Source organism: Malurus melanocephalus, unplaced genomic scaffold, assembly GCF_030028575.1.
Source record: "Malurus melanocephalus ecotype Western Australia unplaced genomic scaffold, MMel_1.1 scaffold_49, whole genome shotgun sequence".
NCBI classification, from domain to species: domain Eukaryota; kingdom Metazoa; phylum Chordata; class Aves; order Passeriformes; family Maluridae; genus Malurus; species Malurus melanocephalus.
The window spans coordinates 1,659,212-1,678,836 of record NW_026623281.1 but is presented as its reverse complement, the minus strand read 5'-3'; the positions used below and the strand labels follow the sequence as shown (position 1 = coordinate 1,678,836).

At 40.5% G+C, this 19,625-nt stretch overlaps 1 protein-coding gene across 8 annotated transcripts in view; it reads right to left on the bottom strand.

Annotated features, from left to right (window-relative positions):
- Window positions 1-4,604: 4,604 nt before the first annotated feature.
- Window positions 4,605-19,625, bottom strand: part of ZMIZ1 (zinc finger MIZ-type containing 1) — a 315,504-nt gene continuing 300,483 nt past the window's right edge. For all 8 annotated transcript variants that reach the window (XM_057365193.1, XM_057365192.1, XM_057365197.1 and 5 more), the window contains 3 exons: window positions 17,643-17,806; window positions 12,382-12,630; window positions 4,605-8,808 (listed from right to left, as the gene is read on the bottom strand). In XM_057365193.1, coding sequence (XP_057221176.1) covers window positions 8,701-8,808; window positions 12,382-12,630; window positions 17,643-17,806 — 521 coding nt within the window. In that variant the 3' untranslated portion in view covers window positions 4,605-8,700. The remainder of the gene's footprint in view (window positions 8,809-12,381; window positions 12,631-17,642; window positions 17,807-19,625) is intronic.

Here is a 19,625-nt window from a genome sequence, read left to right as displayed (position 1 = left end):
ACACTTAGGCATAAAAAGAAAAAATGCTAATAAATATTTCCCCCAATCAAAGTTTCCTCTTAGGAATTTATAGTAACTCAGCTCACTACTCTCTCCAGCACACATTGTACTTAGAGAGGAGTTTCCCCACATGACTTCATACCAATTACCTACAAATAGTCATACAAGAAAAACCTCAATCCACTCATGCTCTTTACACCTGTGATCAGCATTTTAGTTTCAGAATTTCTGAGTGACATTGCTTGCCTGGAATTCATTACTCAATCTCCCTGCATAATGAATGGTTACCCACTGCTGATGTGTCACAGTGCCTCTATGCAGTGCCCAGGGCACCCTGCAGCTCCCTGCAGCTTCCCAGAACTTTGTCCATACACCACTACAGCTGCCTACAGATACAGATCACAACAGTCTGGCAAAGCATTTAAAATACATGATTTTAGGTTCCAGCTAAATGCASCTACTACTCCCAGTGGCCTCACAAAACTTCAGGACATTGATTTGTCTGTGGGTGGGAGAGGCATTGCATACTTACAAGAGTTATTGTGTAATGAACAGCTCTGCTGGAAGCAACCGCACCACACGGAATCTCAGATTCCTCTCTGCTTTTTTTGCCATTTCCCTACAAAAGAATTGCTTCCCTTCAGCATRTAACAGCAGTACTACATGTGTGAGCATGTAACGTTGTGACATACTTATATGACACAACAGCATGTGACCATCACCTGAACACACAATGTGCCACCAACTGAGCTCTCAAGTTGTCAGATGCAAATTAACGCGCGTCACATTTACAGTCAAAAAACATAATTGCTGGATAATGAAGCGTTTGGTGAAATATTTCAAAGCTAAGGGTAAGAAAGTCTCTTAGCATTCAGAGGAGTCAGTCTGGCTTTCCTTAGTTTTTGACTCTAACTCAGTGCCACYTCAACACCTTTTGCCATCAGTTTGATAGTGGTAATGTGGAAGCCATGCTTCTTCCCAGAGGGACCATTACACATAACTTGGAAAAGTGCTTGGATTTCTTGTGAAGGAATATATYCTGAATAACTTTATGAAATGGGTATTACAGCCAGTCACTAACGASGAAGCTCATCAGATGGGTAAATGGGTAAAATTCACTGTTTTCTGAGAAACACAGAAGTAAGGAAAGGGAGCACTGATTATAAATTTGGAATGTAAAAAATGAGAATAAATTTATGCMTTAAAAAGACACCAAGACTTCAACTCCAGCATTCATTAAATAATGGGGAATTTAAACTGTTTTAACAAACCAAAGTATTTTAAAAAGGTACTTGTCCTTTTCTAGTGTTAAAATTTATTAAAATTAGCAACTTGTCTCTGTGTTCACAATAATCGATGTGTTCATATGAGACCAAGCTGACAAATGAACGTGCCAAAATATTCTTACAAAATCTAAAACAACCAACATAATGAAACAGCTGTGGACAAACTAAAAAGTCTAAACTGTAAAATTAAATTAAAAATTGAACTGGTCATAACTCTGACCTAGGGGAAAACTGTAGGTTTTATTAATTAACTGTAGATTATTAATTAACTGTAATTAATAATCCTAAAGCTACCTCTTAGGATATCTAATAGAGCCAAAAAGGCATAGAGAAGCCAGTRTATTTAGAAGTGTTAATACTGGTGTTACCTTTGCTATGTGTAACTGGATCTRTCAAAAAGTATGGTGAGTTCAGTGTTTGGAAAGATACTGGACAAAACCAACAGACATATTGAGGAGACAGGGGAATGAGCCTTATTCAGTCCACAAAAGGGAAGGATTTGAACAGAAGGCTATAATTAAATAGTAGAAAACTAGTTATGGTCTAGGCAAGGAGTTTCTGGAAATGTGGGTGAACTATGTGGCAAATCAACCTGTCAGCCCACCTGTGCCATGTTGTGTGCTAACAACYTGCAGGAGTCATGACCTAATTGCTGTCTGCTTGCTTCATATACAAAATTGCATCATTGATTATGTTCCTTGGGGGCCACTTCTTTCTATATTCCCCTGGAAAATTCTGTAGACTGATGGAAACAAGATGTCTCAGCAGAAGCTTTCAGTGGTCTGTCTGATGCAAGAAAAATCCTGTGTTCTTTTTAGACAGAACAAAYGTGAATAGTGCATTGAGACAATGACAGACATTGGGAGCAATATTCTCTATAAGAATCAGTAGGATTTCAGTGACACAAAGTGGTGTCATAAGGTGACATACTGGTAATAACTCAAAAWGTAAAAAAGAAAATTGTTCATGACTGGAAGTTGAAAATGCAGGAAGATTTGTACAGATGTAGAATTTAAGCAGATAACAGAGAAGTGAGTTCAGGTTAATTACACATACAAATATAAGACTAGGTATACAAATGTGAAACTACATTTTTTAAAGGGAAACAGAGGATAGCAAAGAATTATATCTACAATATCACGTGAAAGTAATACAGCTGTTTTATGTGCTGACTAGCTTATTTTAAATGAAAGCAAACAGTTTGATGCACAGGACTGCCACCCACACTGTCCAAGCAGAAAGGAGACAAGGGATCCACCCCCCTTCCATGTTTCTCATTGTTTTCAATGCGTTACTCTTGTAAAAAGCATGATCAAGTGCATGGCAACAGGATAGAGTATGCACAAACTAACATGATGCAGAGAGCCATACTGATATGGCACAGTAGAGAAGAAATGCAGGGAAATAAGCTCGTTCTGAAGTTGTTCCACAACTGATTAGCACATGGATTAATGAASAAGTCACAAACAGGTACTCGTGCAGGTGGCTCTCTGGAAGCGCATGCAGAGTGCATGACATCCACAACAAACACGCCAGGACACGGGACAGGAGACACCAGCATCAACTGTATACATGCATCTTACCTATCCTCAGGTGACATCTGGGAGAAATACCAAATTCAGCGTTGTCACAGCCTCCTCAGACTACAAAGTAAGCTTCAAAAATGTCCAGCGCTTAAGGACATCACTCGAGCTCTTTGTGCTTTACTCCAGTTGTGCAATGCCAATGTCAGTTTGCACTATGTTCTGGCTGACACTTCAGGGGAGCTTCCAGGAAAACAGAATACCAAAACCAAAACAGTTACTAATTATTGGCTGGAATGGATACATATTTTTTTGTTTCACTACTGTGTATACTGTAACTCAGCTTTGTTATGTTATCCTAAAAATTCCACTGTACTGGGGTAGTGCCACCAAGGAAGACAGAAATTGTGAGTCACAAACAAATTATTTTTCCCAAYTTTGAGAAAATAAATCCCTACTTTAGATTTAAAAATACATATTTACATAGGTAAGTATGTGTGTATACACATACACACACAAACTTGTATGTATCTCAATCAACAACAAAGACTTGTGCCCTTGTGGAGGTGTAGAATAATTGCTATATGTGCTTGCATAGATGCTCATATTGTGAAATGGTTGAGTTGTTCCCAGGTATTTGAAAGAATGTCAAAGGTGGGTTCAGCCTAAACACTTCCACAGATGCCATATACATATACAGAGTTACTCAGCAGATCTGTTCAAACAAATTCTCAGGCACAGTGACTGCTGTCTGTGGCTCCTTTGGTGTAGAACTCTGCCAGGACAGGACCTGTTCATGCCATGGCTGCTGTTGATATCCTGTGCATAGTCCTYGTGTCACCATTCAGGCTGCTTACAGCTGAACAGGGAGACAAATTAAGCAGATTCATAACTCAAAGACTCCATTTAGAAACCAAATGCTTCAACYTTAAGAAAGAGATGCATTAAGAAAATATCTAATTTCATATTAATGACAGGTTCCAATTACAAGAAAAGTATCAAACTTGGAAGAATCTAAAACAAAGGTACTGGATGTTTAATACCTCATGTGCCAATTCCAGGGAGAATCCATCTTTTCCTGTTATTCATATCACATAAAGATTTAATTTCAAAGTAATTATTACCTGTTTGGGAGAGAGGCAGTGCCTTGCATACTGAGCAGCAAGTTACCAATACCTTGCTTGGCAGGGACTTTTTTTCTGTGTGATCCCATGTATGCATTCATAATCTTTTTTTAATCTTCTTTCTCTTTTCAGGGTGCTTCATAACTTTCCCTTCCTGCGCCAAGTCCTGCTCTCTGAAAAAGGTAACTTTATGCAAGTGTACTGACTTCCACATTAACTCAAACCATGGATGGCAAAGGGGAAGTTCATGGTTTCAAAAAGAAACTCAAAATTTACAAAGCAGCTGCCAATTAGTCAGACCTTAATTTTGCAAATTTATTTAGGAAAAAAAAATTAACATGAGCAAATGAGAATACTTCAGTGTTACAACAGAGTATATAAATGTCTAGCAATAGTCAAATAATTTGATCTTTAAATACAAAATAACCACATGAACACCTAATATACAGGTTTCATCTGAATACATATTTATTAGATAAATATTAGGTTGTCACATCATCTAACTACATACAGTTTTGCAAGACTAAAAATCACAATTATTTTTTCTGACCAGTTTAAAGTATGAAATGATTGCATTGTACTGTACATACAATGTACAAACAAAGACAATGGCCATTTTTGCATTTTACCTCAGATTGTACTTTTTTTTTTTTAATTCTCCTCTGATCGTGATATCAAAAATTGTACAAAGTATGAATTTGGTTACATTTTTTTTTTTTTTTTAATCCCCGTATTTTTCTTCATTATTTCTGTAGCACCCTAAAAATACACAGGTGATAGACTAGTACACGTAAGCTAAATATTACATGTAGATAAAACAAAACAAAACAAAGGATCAGAGTATATTACAGAAGTGAAAGTGGAACAAATGCTGAGACTCCACAAACGCTAACAAACAGGATTCATTTTCCACATAAGATGGAGCTTCAAGCTTTTTTTTTCCTGCGAAATAAAAACAATGCACATTCCAAGGAAAATGAATGCATTTCTGTTAACATGTCTCTATTTGTCATTTACATATGTACAGCTGTCCCTTGAGTCTCCGCTGCAGACACTGGCGTGTATCTGTCAGTCCTATAATAATGTCTTGGCAGCAGAACTGTAGATCTCTGTGGGTTCTTTCCCAGATGAACTTCCATAGGGAAACGATTAAAAGGTAAACAAACAAAACAAGAAGAAGAAAAATACTACTGGAATCTCATATAATAATTAAGCTTTAAAAGAAATGACTGTGATTACCTATTTGCTAGGTTTTTTCTCTAAACTTTAATACGGCAGTGAACAGATAAAAAAAAAAACAACTAAATTTTCAGAAGCTTTTTCATACTGACTTCACTATACAGTACCTGATTTTAGCTGACAGATAAATTTTAAAACTGTCTCTAACGTCCAACATTTGGGTGATGGGTAAAAGTTGTATTTTCTTTTTTAAGTTCTGCTTAGAAGCCAAATGTTTCCGTAAGTTTAAAGATGTCAGTTGACCGCTTTAATTGTCTATTACTGTACAAAGCAGATGCCAACACTGCTCCAATCATGCTACTAATATCTATGGGGCTTTTTTTTCCTTTATGCTTTCCAACAGGTACTTTTAAATGATACATTTTAAATACTACCAGTTAGCAAAAGGTCAATCCTTAACATACCTGGTTTAAAATACTAATATTGTGTTTATGCGAAAATGAATTTCAGGTGACTAACTTAGCTGCTCAGGAATCAGTGGACAATGGAACATTAAACAGAATCAATTAAAAAAATCAGAGCAACCAGTTCCAACTATTAGCGAGAAATCTTCTTTATTCCCAAACCTATGGCTTAAGAAACTTACCCCCCAAACAGAAAAAACAAACTCTAAGGGCATAAAGTCAGTTTATCATTAGCCACCTCTGCACATGAATTCCAGACCTATACAAAAAAATGCAGCAAAAAACCAGGGGGAGACTACTACAGTAAAATGGCTACAAAACAYATCTGTAACTGAACAACGGTCTTTCCTAGGAATTGTGTGATAGCAGCACCACACCACAACCATATTACCATGTATTACACCAAGGTATCTTTAATATTCTGCAGAGATCCTCTACAGGTTGTCAAGCCTATGTAAGAAAAAAGACATTTCTAAGCAGAATAAAATACACTCTACTGTTTCCCTCCCCCACCCACCAACATCCCTAAGTGTCTTTGCCCCAGTTTCAGATATGGGAGCACCAATACAGTGATATAAATATGGTACCATACAGATTTGCTGCTTGCCTTAGTGCATCTTTACCTGGTCAGACAGCTGGTCCTACGTGTTCCACTCACTTGGGCAAACAAACAAACTCTGCCATTACCAGCTCACAATCACCCACAGTCAATGAACACTGGTCGATCASTTGGGGTTTCTTTTTTCCTAGACAAACACAATTATGTTTCCATAACAGAGCTGGGCCCTGATTATCCAGGTACTGCCTGCTGTATCAATTCGTTCATCACATAAATGGATATGAAATTTGGGCTAACTTACCAAAAGAAAATAGGGGGGAAAAAAACCAAAACCCAACTCCCTTATTCTGTTAAAGAACCCTCAATTTTCTTTTTTAAAAAAGGACCCATATTTTTCTTCAGACAAGGTATTTAAAAACACCAGCAAAAGTATAACCAGATCATGAAAATGTTGAATATTATCAAAGACGATACTAAAATATTCACAAAGATATTTACAATAGCAATTCTTAAAATAATTGATTTTGCATAATGAACAGCGCTTTTCTTAAAAAAACTTGAAAGAGGAAAAATATAAGTGTGGGACCATTTCTACATAATACGTTTGACAGATTCAATACTCCTACTGGAAAATAAAAGAACTAAACCGCCATTTCCTTTAATATCTACAGCAAGGAGCTGCTGACTAGCATATATATACCACGACGCATGTACAGCAGCAGTGGGAAACGTTAACAAAAGGAGCAAAATAAAACAAAAAAATGCAGAGAATTTACAAATATGACTTTGGTGAGGAAAGCAAATCCAGAGTCGTAAGCACAGAGCATGCCATTTACAGCATTGCAAACTAAACACAAGAGGGCTAGGAAGCTATCTAGTCAAACTGACAGGAGCAAACAAAATTTTGCCTGGCACTTCAGTTTAAAATGCATTGCGGCGAGCAAACGAAGGGTGTTTGGATTTGGGAAGAGGAAAATGAGTCAAATATGCTTTAGTATCAAAAAGAAACAAAACCAATAACTGTACAGTGGGCAAAAGCTGAAATGTTGCACCATGAGGGCAAAGTTGGCACACATGCACTTCTTACACAGCTACTGTACATCATTTATAAGAGAGAGAGAGAGAGACAAAGAGCACAGAAATGGGCACAGAAGCAACAGGAAGCTCATGCAGGAGCAGCAACCACACAAGAAGCAAAGATCACGGGGCAAGACAGTAATTGTGGCAGCAGGGTCTCTTGAGGGCAGTAGCAATCTACTGACAGGTTCTTATTTTCCCCGTGCTCGGTCCTTCAGGAGAAAGAGCTCATCCCAGCAGCCAAAGTTTAAAAAACAAAACTGAAGGAGGAGAAAAGGAAAAGCCTGAAGTATCTGTAACAGTCACAAAAACAGAATGCAAAGCAAAACTAAAATGAAGTTGTAAGATGTCTGTCCAATGTCAATGCCCCTTCTCAAGCTGATAATTAAAAACAATTATGTAGATAGTGATGTTACGCTCCCTCCATCCTGTAATGATTTCCTCGCTGCCTTCAACCCAGCTTGTCTTACTATGCATTGTGCAGTACAGACAGTGACACAAACTCTTGGGGCACTGAAGGCTGTAGGTAATAATCAGGAACCATTTGGTTTGCATCCCCCCTCCCTCTCTTTTCCATTATGTACGGCATACATGGCAAAAAGATCTATTACAGCAATCTCTACAACTGGATGTTAACGCAGCCAGAAAAGGTAGTGATTTGAATCAAAATCACAAAAATCCCTAAACATTGCAAACTCCTTTAAAATTTTTCCTAGGTATTTCCAATCTGTGTGCTGGGCCAGAGGACTCCTGCAAAGAGGTGGTTAAGATCCCTGCGCTTGCAGAAACACCGACACCCATGGCTGCGGCCTGAAGATCTCAGGACTCTGTTACTGAAGTCGCATTAGCTAAACTGCTGGCTCCTTCTACAGGCCTGTGTGTCTTCCCTATCTTTGCCATTTGACTGCAGGATTTGTGCTTTTTTGAGCTTTGTAGGTGGTTTTTTTTTTCATTTCGTGTATGGCCAGGATAATCATTCCAAGGCAAAACCATGGCTGGAGGGGGGCAGAGGAGAGGTGGGGCAGAGGGAGACACAGTTTCAAAAAAATGGAAGAACAAGCATTGTAAAGACACTCTGAGACGGGTCAATTAAAGACAGTTCCATTCTGTTGATTTTTCTTCCCTTGCCAAGATTCGGTTTTGCCAAGATACTTCACACTATGTTAATCACAGAACTCTCTCTCTAGAAGATGAACACCAAATGGGGTTTCCAACAGCTGCACAACTGTCTATGCTTCTTTGTCACATGTAGCATGGCAGACTCGGAGATTACTGCATTTATTTAACTTTTTTATTATTTTCTCCCGTCACTTTCATAGTCTTTGAAGCTAACAAAAGCAGTTCTGAGATGAAGAAAGCAGGGAGTGCACCATTGGATCAAGTTGTGAGGTTTTTTTTCTTCTCTTGTGGAAAAGGAGTGTTAAGATTCCTCGCTGTGCAGCCACACACGTGTGAACAAGTGAAAAGGATGGGAGAATACATATGGATTCAGTTGTTTTCAAAGAGAGACAGAAGGTCATCATTGCTATTGCTTGGCAAATCAGGAGGATCCAGGTATGAAAGCAGCTCATCTGGATTTGTGAGTTCTGGAAGCAGCTATAAAATACAAAGACAAAAGGAAAATTACAGATAACAGRAACATAACTGAGGAAAAAGAAGGGATTAAACACCACACATTCCTGGAATCTGGTTTTCCTAACAATATATCCAAATAAATCAGAAGGCATCATCACAAGCCTTACACTCTAAGATGATGCAGTGTCCACTTGCTTGTCAAAATTTCTGTGACTCAGTTTTCACCTGTGAATGACATGATCATCTCAGAGTTTCTCAATCAGCCTCCCCATCATATTGTCTGGCTCATGATGCTAACAAAAACTTCTGGATAAATGCTTATTATGGATGTTTCATATAAAACACTGCATAGAGACTTGAAACAGGCAGTTTGAGYAATACATATTTGAGCTTTACGGTGGATCAGCAAAGGCTGGACTGGCTCTCACACATCAGTGTGATGATCACCMAAAGGCTGCATACCTATAGAAGGAGGCAGCCATGTCATTTCCTCAGCCTCAGTAACTCCTCAGTGCACTGATGGAAGCTCTGGGGGAGTGACCTGGAGCAAGGAACTCACCCAGAGATAAAGCAGCCAACCAGTCAGAGAGAGGGGAAAAAAAAMCAACTGAGGAGGAGTATGGAGAGAGAAGTGGCAAGGCTGCTGGGCAAGTCRCAAGTCTCCCTCCTTTATGTGGCAGGAATTTACTGTGGTTGGAAATGCTTACTTGACTACAGCATTACATGCAATTCCAGACATTTTAAAGGGTCGCAGATGTAACACTCCATCCAACAGAATATGTCCTAATCTACACAGTGCTTTAAAGTATCAAAAGAAATAGTTGTGGGGCTTCAATTTTTATTTCCATTAATACTGTATTCCAAGTACAAAATTATGTTTTTCAAACCATCACAGCAGATTCTTTTTGACCTGACAAATGATGAGCACATCGTAACTCCTTGGTTGTGCATGAGGCAATGTTTTGTGCTCTATAAGGCATCTTACCCTTTCCTAGGCAAAAATAAAAGTGTCATACATAAAAAATTGCAGGGAAGAGTTTGTAATAAACCTCTTTATCATCTGTATTGTGTTAAAGACAGAAAAATATGGACTGCTTTAACAAACTTAATAGTACATATGAGAAATTAATTTTAAGTTGTTCTGTATTTTCAAATATTATAAAACCAAAAGCTTGACTGCTTCACATTTAACATATAAATATTGTATTTATATGCTTCTATTATTCTTGTGCAAATGCATCTTCTAACATTATATGAATGAACATATTTTTCAATAAGCTAAACACGAAATGCAGAAAAAAGTTTATTGCTTTCTAAGCATTTTGAAAAAACTGCAAYGTCAAGTTTGCATAAACAGAATCTCCCAGAAGGAATGTTTTTCTTAAAATAYAACCTCCTTTTATTCATGGTAAAAATGTCATAGTACTGGAGATATGAGACTTTTAAGTGTACTTCACCTCCTACCATAATTTTTTATGAATACCTACTACAGAAGTCCAGAATAAAATGGCAGCCCCACCAAGTGTGGAGAAATAAAAAAATGACTGAATTTGTCCTACAATTTTCCAACTAATTTTTAAAAATTTAACACATTGTCTCTGAGACTCATTTTTCTATACATGTGATTTTTTTTTTAAAGTTTTTTTTAAAGAGAAGCGGAAGTTGAAAACAATATGCTCAGTATCTGTGAAGTTGAAGTCTTCTGAGTTGTGAGGGTGAATTCAGCTTCCCTCAGTTAGAGGGGTCAGGCAGCACAGCCRGCCCTCTGCCCCACTGGTGTGAAAACCAGAGACCTCAGGAAGGGCTTGCTGGGAGCTGAGAGTGCTGTGCTGGAGCAGGGGAAAAAGACAGAAGAATGYCAGGGCCTGTGAGGGGACGATGGGGATGAAAGGGACCGGAATGTGCCAGACTTAGGGCAGATTTTGGAGAGGTGTACTCTGTGCTCCTCAAGTGCAAAGTGAGAAGTCTAACTAGTGATTTCAGTCTTGAGCCTCTGCTGTCTGAAATACCAGAGCAGTTCTCCCCTGTCTGTGTCTCCATCTGTATGAGGTAGATCCTTTAACCCAGGCTAAACCTTAGACTGCATCCCACTGAATTCCTACAGAATGACCKTGACTGTGTCAGTAGGCAGTGGACCAAGCAGCCCATAGTGCAGTGCCCTGTTTGCTTTGCTGCATGGAACTTTATTCAGCCAGGTTCCACAACACACCCATCAAAATAATCCATCTGATCAGGATCACAGGTATTTCCAGTAAGTTTATTTCCCACACTGTACAACACTTGTCTCCCATTAAGAAACCAGCAAACCACCATCAGTAATAACCACAGTTCTGTGGTAAGTGTACAAATTTTTGTACTTGCTTCTCATCAAAGAATGGGTGCCTGACCCGTAACAGCATACTATATGTTTCTTAAATATGAGAAGGGAAAAAAGAGACATTTTTATTTCACTTTTTAGTATTGCTCATACAGAGTCCTTAAGGGTTCAGAACTCCCAACTGCTACATGAACTATTGTCCCCAAAGGATGTGCAYGCCATCATACTGTGTGAAACAGCAGAAGTTGCTTCCCTGACCACTGTTCCTGTATCATCCTGAGGCTTCTATCTGTCCCTAACCCCTCCTCTCCCCTGTGAGGCTACCTGCCAGCCCAGTGCTCCTGTGTGACAGGGAAGATGCAAGTATACAGCAATAGCAGATACAGATACAACTCCAAGGCACAGAAGTGAACATATCTCTAAGAAAATYGACTGTGCAGCAGCAGACTTTGGAAAAGACAAAAGATACACATACGGGAATGCATGAGTCAAACAAAAATTCAAGCCTAGTGCTGATGAATTTATATTTTGGGAGGTAGATGGCTAACCAGAAGGAGATACCTCAGATAATTCACTTCCAACTCCACTGAATTGATGTTAAGAGATGGAAGACTACTTTTGGCCTTAAAACKAGACTTTGTTTAGTTGTGAGCTGCCTCCCATGATGGCTAAGGGGGCAGAAGCTGTCCTTGTTTACCTCCCTGTGTGKTGTACTGGGAGGAAGAACTTGTGCTGCTGAGCCACCCACAGGASCAGGTATGGATGGGCACAGGCTGTTTTTGGCTGCAGGGAGCAGGGACAGTGTCACAGGATGGGCCAACACAGATCCCCCTCCCGCCAGCCAGGACATGCGGCAGGGCTCAGCACACAGCTCGCTTGGCACAGCAATGCCACAGTCAGAACCACACACAGCTCTGTCCCTCCTCTTATTCAGGCACTGCGACAGCTCCAGGCTCTAGGASAGCACAGCCCAACCAGTGCTGAGGCAGGAAAGAAGGACATGGCTCCCAGCCTGGTGCCTGAAGAAATGCCTGCCTTGGTGCTAGGAAGAGGCTTATGGCTCACACACCATGCAGCTGCTCCAAGCAGAACCATCCATTCTCCCAGCAGGCCAGGAGTCCCTGTCACCTTGGCTGCAGCACCTGTGCCCATGTACCAAAGCATGAGAGSATGACATGTGCTGTGGAAGCGGCTCCCCGTCCCTGCCCTCCCCGCCCTCCCGCCACGATGCGAAGCACACGCTATGGCAGGCAGATGAGAGTATGACACAGACTTACATCCAGCGAGGGCTCCGGCATGTCGGGTGCTCCCTGTCCACCAGCCTGACCCTCTAAGGCTGAGGAGGGATTAAAGGTCAGGTCACTGTGTGGATGGTTGCTAGAAGCGGCCGGGGGTGGCTGCCGGGACTGCTGGGTAGGAGGCCCGCTGTGATGTAATGGCTGCCCTGACTGGCTGCTGGGGTGAGGGACGTGCAAACCTTGCTGCATGGAAGTATGGGACTGATCAGTGCTGCCGGGATGAGGGATCTGCGGAGGAGGAAAAAAGCAGGAAAAGAAAGTGAGGCCACAAGGTACAATGCTCGCGGTGCCTGACTCTGTCACTGCATGTTATAAAACRAAATAAATTAAAAAATGACACACACAACAAAAACCCCAACTAAACCAATCAACAAACAACAACAAAAAAAAAATAAAAAAGCGCCATTGGAAAAGAAAACTCCATATCCCAATGCTGGAGGAAGTGTTTCAGTGTTTTCAAGGTTGTCTGCAAGGGAGAAAAACACGCTGGACTTATGTTGTTGGTTTGCTTCCTTGTAATGTGGAAAAATCTGCATGAAGATGCAAAACAATGCACCTCAAAGAGGAGGGAAAGAGGCTTATGGGTGTTGCTCAGCATTAGCAAGGCAGATGCTTTTGCCCTAAACAATTTTATAAATGAATGGAGAATTTGTTGAACAATGATCCCTGTGCCAGAAAACTCATTAACTGAGAAAATGTATCATTTCTGCTCAGSTTCCCTACTCGGTAGCTTCCTGACACCGCAGCCTATTCCTGTTTCAGCTCATTACAAACATCTTGCAAACACCGCCTCTTCCCCACTCCTTCCCTCCTTTTCTTCTCAGAATGCAGCACCCCTGTTAAAGGCTGAAGGTTTTCCTCGCTGATATTCCTGGGTTCTGACAGCTGACAGAAGCAGGGCGGCTCAGGAAGCGCATTCCCCACCATGAGCTGAGCTGCTGTGGGTGGCTGCACACCTGCTGACTGCAGAGTACACTGCCTCAGCTTCAACTAAGCCAATGATCACMCTCTGCTTTGTATTCATGCTGTGGATGAGTTCTCTAGCAAGAGCTTAGTGGATTTTTATGTTTTCTGTGGGGAATAAACTACCAATCTACATACATCTTCCTAACCCTATTACTGACAGGGGGAAAAGTATTTCTCACATGACAGAGAAGCAATAAAAAAAGCGCCATTGGAAAAAAGCACAAGTCCAATTCTTCCTTCTGCTGTATATGTCACATTTAATGCTAGTGGATTCTCTGGGGCTTGACCTTGGTGCCATGAGAAAGATGTGTCTGAATACTTCAGAATCAGGTATCTCATGTTAATTGGGTATATGGAGAAACAAAAAATGTAAACATTTTTTGAGAAATGCTACACGTTGGACAAAGTGAAGCTGAAATAAAAACAAATACATACAATAACAGCATGAAATTCAACCAGCCAAGCCAACAGAAACCAGCAAAATGTTATGCCAGTATTCACCCTTTCATATCACATAAACTGCAAAGTTATTTTAACCTCAGCCTTCAGCTTTGGAAACCAAAAAGGAGGTTATTACAAAAGTTAATTAAAATGTTCCTATACGAAAAAAAAATTAGAGAACCAATTATTTAACATAATACTTTTCACCACTCTTAGGAAAACTGAAACTTGAATACTGATCCATTGGGACAGTCACACTCTGCCGCATGGAGGTCCTTTTCAATACTTTGGTATTATGAAGGTTTGTGGAAAGGATTCTACCTGCAAGATGCCAGCTGGCCCTTTCTCCCATGTGAGAGTTTAAAGTAACTGGTAAAAAGTACTGATACACATCTCACCATTAGGGTCTCAGTTTAATGACTTGAAAAGCATTCTACAACATTGTTGTTACCATAGCGTAAGTTTGTACAAAATCTGTCCACATACCGCACTTCAATGTAAATAAATTTGCAGCCTAAAAACTTTGCAAAAGTCCAATTACAAGTAGGTGTCTGTCTTAATACTACTATTTCCTTCCTCAGTCATTCAGGACATGTGCAACAGAAACTGTAGAAATTAGAAAGCCTAAAAATAAAAAAAAAAGGTAAAAAACTATTTATGACAGTGTTGTTAAAGTGGGAAACCAGTTTTCAGAAAAAACCAAAACCAAACAGGATTATACTGAAGAGTCTCTTAAATTTATCCCTGAATGCATAAAGCAAGGGTCATACTGGCATGTCTATATAAATAATTATTTAAACCAGGAGAGGCACTTGTATGTTCTCAGAAAAATTTCAAAACAAACAAGCAGGTTAGAAATTCTATATCGTGTTTATATAGGTGAGGATTTAAATATATATATATATATATATGTTTATTTCTAGTCGATGAGACTGTCACTYGGGTCCTCAGACAACTGTTGTATTGGGAGCAATTGTTTATTGTAAGACTGAGGGCCACCATGTTCTTTGAAGAGCCACTGCAGGTTCAAAATCCATCTGACTTAGGCCACTGACTCCAGCAGGCTCCCACTGAGAAATTAAATTGCTTGGGACYGCAATATTTTCTATCTGCATTCAGCTAATGATAAGCTTGCAATGGTGCAAACACATYGTAGGCAACACGCTTTGGGTATGTGTAGCTTGCACCTGCAACTCCCACCATTCTGTTCTGAAAGAATTCATCCACACTATGAATGCAGTCTAACAAAACTGCCTTTGCTTGCATAGCAAGGTACTTCCAGATTGTTTTTAGAGGCATAAACTTTGGCACTGTTAAAGCATYTTCAGTTTATAAAGGAAAAGATTATAGCAGGCAACTACATCTTCAGCTTAATAGCACAACTCTACAGTCCAACAGTGACCTCTAGGAGTGATGAGATGTACAGCTGTGGACAACAGGACCTGCCAGCTGCACAGCAATATTCCTTCTGTCTCTGGAGAAAATCATTATTGCGGAAAAAAAATCAACAGGTTAAGTCAATGGTTTGTATCTCTCTCTATTATCAGGATCACAGTTTTACCAACTCTTTTGCTGTGTTAGCTACCAAAACTACTAAAAGATWCCATCCTGCCTGCCCATCTGGTTCTTCAACTCCAGTAAGAGAGACTTTGGGTCTAAAAGGACTGAACATCCAATCCCAGCTCACCTTGTAAATATGTAATGGCCAAAGTGAATAGTATGTGCAAACTACTAAAACATACTCTCTGTGTAAAATGAAAGACAGAAACCAGAGAAGAGCCCAGGCAACATCTTAAAACCTTGGTTCAATCACACAATGTGTTTACAGTTGTTTTTGTATGAAGTGTCTTCCCAAATACATGCAGCTATACAATTTAGGAATGTGTTAAAGGCATGTATTTCTCTAAAAGAAGTGATTTTAAAGATGCCTTTCTTGAGCATCTGCTACAGACAAACAGTTCATTTTGAGAACAAAGAACAAAAGAAAGAGGGTAAGAGGGAAAGAGGAAAGCAGAGATTTTATAACACCGGGAAGGCTGTGTGGGAGCACTAGGTGTCCTCAAATGTGGACTGARGACTGCACGGCCAGCCACACTGACAAGGTCAAGCTAACTCTCRTGTGCCAAAGACCTGAAAACTGATCCTCATTACTGCGTCCTATTCCCAAAGTTTGAGTATCTGACATGAGGGAGAAGTGAGGCAAAGGTTTACTTTAATTGCCAGCTACCATAAGTAAATATCAGATTTACTACAGATTGGCCCACAGAACCGAAAGTCCATTAACACTTTCCCAAATGCAMTCCCACAGCTCTGGAACATGCGTAGCCTTGAGAAACCTTCACCTCTGCTATCCTATGTTAAGTAGTCCCATTTTCTGAAATTCTTCACCTACAAATTCTTCACCTCTGTCTTCAACCACTTYATATCCTAGCACTTTAGAAATTTCACCAGGGCAACTGCTACAGCAAAGGTAGTAGCTGTTAACTGATGAAGTCAAGAGGYAGATGTCAGGCAACAGGAAGCAAAGAATAATTCCCTGTAACTTTGATTCAAAGAAAAGCAGCTGTGAGCAGTTCAGGCTGGTATTATTTCCTCTCACTACTGTATTCTAATCATGTATGGTTGGATMAGGTGCAGAGAATTCCAACCCCTCCTTAAACTGTGTATGTGGAATTTTTCWGTGTGAAACTGTTTACAGCACGCTTGTTCTCCTTTATTAACCTRTAAGGTGGTAAAGTCATTACAGTTTCTGGACTCATCCTTTGCAGATAGTCTTGGCACTTGGACTCTCTCCAAACTATACCAAGAACTCTTTCTCCGCTCTCTTCTATTTCTCACCATCCTCCTTGGAAAACCCACTGCCAGCTAGAGGAGACATTGACTGAGTAGGCTTTTGCTGAGCATCTGCTATCACATTTCCTCATTACATTCTGAAATTGTACTTTCTAGGATTCACTAAAGACACAGCACATATGACTTGTCAAGTTAAACATCCTTCCTGTGCAGTAACAGCACACTTTAAACCCCCTGCCCTGCAACTTAAATGAACATAAAAGGATGTATACACACCCCACACACAGAGCTAAAATAGATGACTAGCCATGCCTAAGAGCTAAATGCTGCTGGTAGCTTTTCTATCACCTAGCTGCTGCAGAACTGCATTTTCTAGAGATATWTAAAGTTCTGTATAGAAAACTCAGTGCAAGCTGCTTTTCCGATGCACAGTTCTGCCCCACTGAGACCTGAGGAACCTCTATTCTTTAGTCTCTTACATTGATACCTCCAGAGCAGTGGCAGCATCTCTCTTTGAAATCTACAGGCTTGTCCTATTACCAAAAGTTTAAAGGTGCCTTTCATGCTGCTTGAGTACAATTCCCCCTCAAAATGCTTTGATGCACATTTTGCCCTCAGAGAAAAAGCCAGGGAAGATATTGTCCCTGCTCTAAAGTCGTCCAGTATCTTGCTTTAATAATCTTGCTGTCTTTTGGAGACGGATATTCACAGTCCTGCTGGCCTAGGAAATTAAGTACATTTATTTTTTTTCATGTGTCAGAGCAAAGCACAATGATTAATACAAGCACACTGAGCCAGGTTCTTTCAGATAAACAACCTTAAATGACAATTCAAAAGTGCAGAAATGCTTCTCCAAAAACTCAAAATGGCCAGAAACTAAAAATGGAATTTCCGGCATTTCTGAGGACTACTCTGTTTCAAAACTTCCCAAGTGAGGAATCCACAAAAARTAAAAGCAGTTCATAAGGCAAGTCCATCAGCTGGATGAGAGCTTCTTACCCCCACAAATGAGAGTCTACATGCCCAGCACCATTACTTACAGATTCCTGCATGGGGTGACTGAGAGGTTTGTCGAGAGCTGCCATGCTGCTCGGCATGTCTGGGGGATGTGACAGCTGTGGCCCATGCATGAAGTCATTCATAGATGTGCCACCAGGATTCCCGTGCGGGAAGTCAAAATTGCCATGACCTTGGTAACTGTTGCCTGAAAGAGAAACAGATGTGATTTTTTTTCCCAACCTTGATCTCTCGAGTATCTTGCAGGAGCTGCGTGATGTGACACCCTCCCTGCGTAGCACAGGGAGCTGTGACACTGAATGTGACAACGCTGTGCCCCCACTGCTGAGCAAGCGGGGACAGGGCACTCAGCTTCCAAACACTGGCTGCTGCAATAATTCATTTATGTGTTGGAACTAATTGAAAACTGCTGACATTTTGAAAAACAACTGCCAAGTCACCACATAAACTTAAGCATGCTGAGAAGTAAACGGGATATTAAATTCTATGGGATATTTGTATCTGGAAGCATCTCAGTGTAACTGAGACTGACTGCCCAAGTCCCAGATTATTTATAGGACACTYGTGTTATTTATGTCTGTGCTTCCACAGTAAGATTATATCATTGCTTCAGTTTCTGATGAAGCTAATTGACAGAAGTGAATTTGGAAGATGCCAACTCATAGCACAGCATCTATTTACCCCTTCGTAAACATTCTCCTTGCTCCCACAAAACCTAATAAAATTCATTCGACTGACTGGATTTATGCACACATCTTGAAGCAGACCTGGAGTCCCCTGCTACTCTGCAGGACAAGTACTGTGTGAGCCACTGTCCATATGGATTCAGCCCACCTCAGCCCACTGATCTTCATCTGAATTCTACAGCAAGCATGGATCCCAATACAAGGATTTTGCTCCTCATATTTTTTTGTCAAGATTCCTCTCTTAACACTTCCAACTCAGATATCACTGCTAGTGSCTTATTTGCTATCAACAGCTAAAAAATGAACTAAAACCACTCACCTATTTCACATAAGCAACTGAACTGGATGATACTGAGTTCTGATATAATAGAATAGCTTTGGAGCTTGCACAGAGAGCCTGCAGTTTGTCAGCTGAAATACAGCAGTTTTAAATTCAACTCAAGAAGGGAGTTTGACAAACTGAAGTAGTTGCATCATTTGCTCTTTAGCACAGCTTCATGAGCAGTGGTTTAATCTTGAAGGAATGGTAGTCATTAGCCATGTAAGAGTACTTCTCAAAGACATCCGTACTTTGATCTATCATGTAAATACTGCAGAGCCTTACTAATTCTCATTTTGTTAATCTGCAGACTGGATGAGTCTCACAGAACATGGCTGGTCTTGCCTTGCGTAAGGAATAATTAATTAGCAGGCAGCTGGAATGTGATCTTGTACTATGGAGTATTTGTTATATTTGCAAATTAAACTTCAGTATGCTTCCTTCACAAACAAACAAACATAAACCTCAGTAGTAACAGTACYACTACATTGCTCTGAAGTACTGTTAATCAGAGGACATTATGTAATTGCCATCACTAAGTTTCAGTGCAYGCATTGATGGAGAATAAAGTCACAAGCCAGCACGCCCAGGGAGTCACAGCCACGCAGCAGCAGGCCCCTCTCTGCAGCAAGAGTTGTGCCATRTGCTGAGGGAGAGACCTGTCAGACATTTAGGATAATCTGGAGCACTGCACTGACATCCCTATTGCAGGGGAAACAGGAGAGCGTGGGTTTCACCCGCCAGYGGTGAGTCAGGGTTCCAAGGAGCAGTGACTACCTCTGCTACAGGACCCACAGGGGAGGGCAGCAAAATAACAGTGCAGGCAGAATGCTCACACAAAGCCCAAACCCCACACTTGATGTGACTACCCTGTCCGCTCCCGAGCATGAGCTGGAAATATGGGGAAGAATAGACAGCTCTGTTCTCAGGCTCTGACTGCACTTCACTCCTACTAAAAGAGTGAAAAAACTGTGATTCAGTGCTCTTGGCTTTGTTATAGT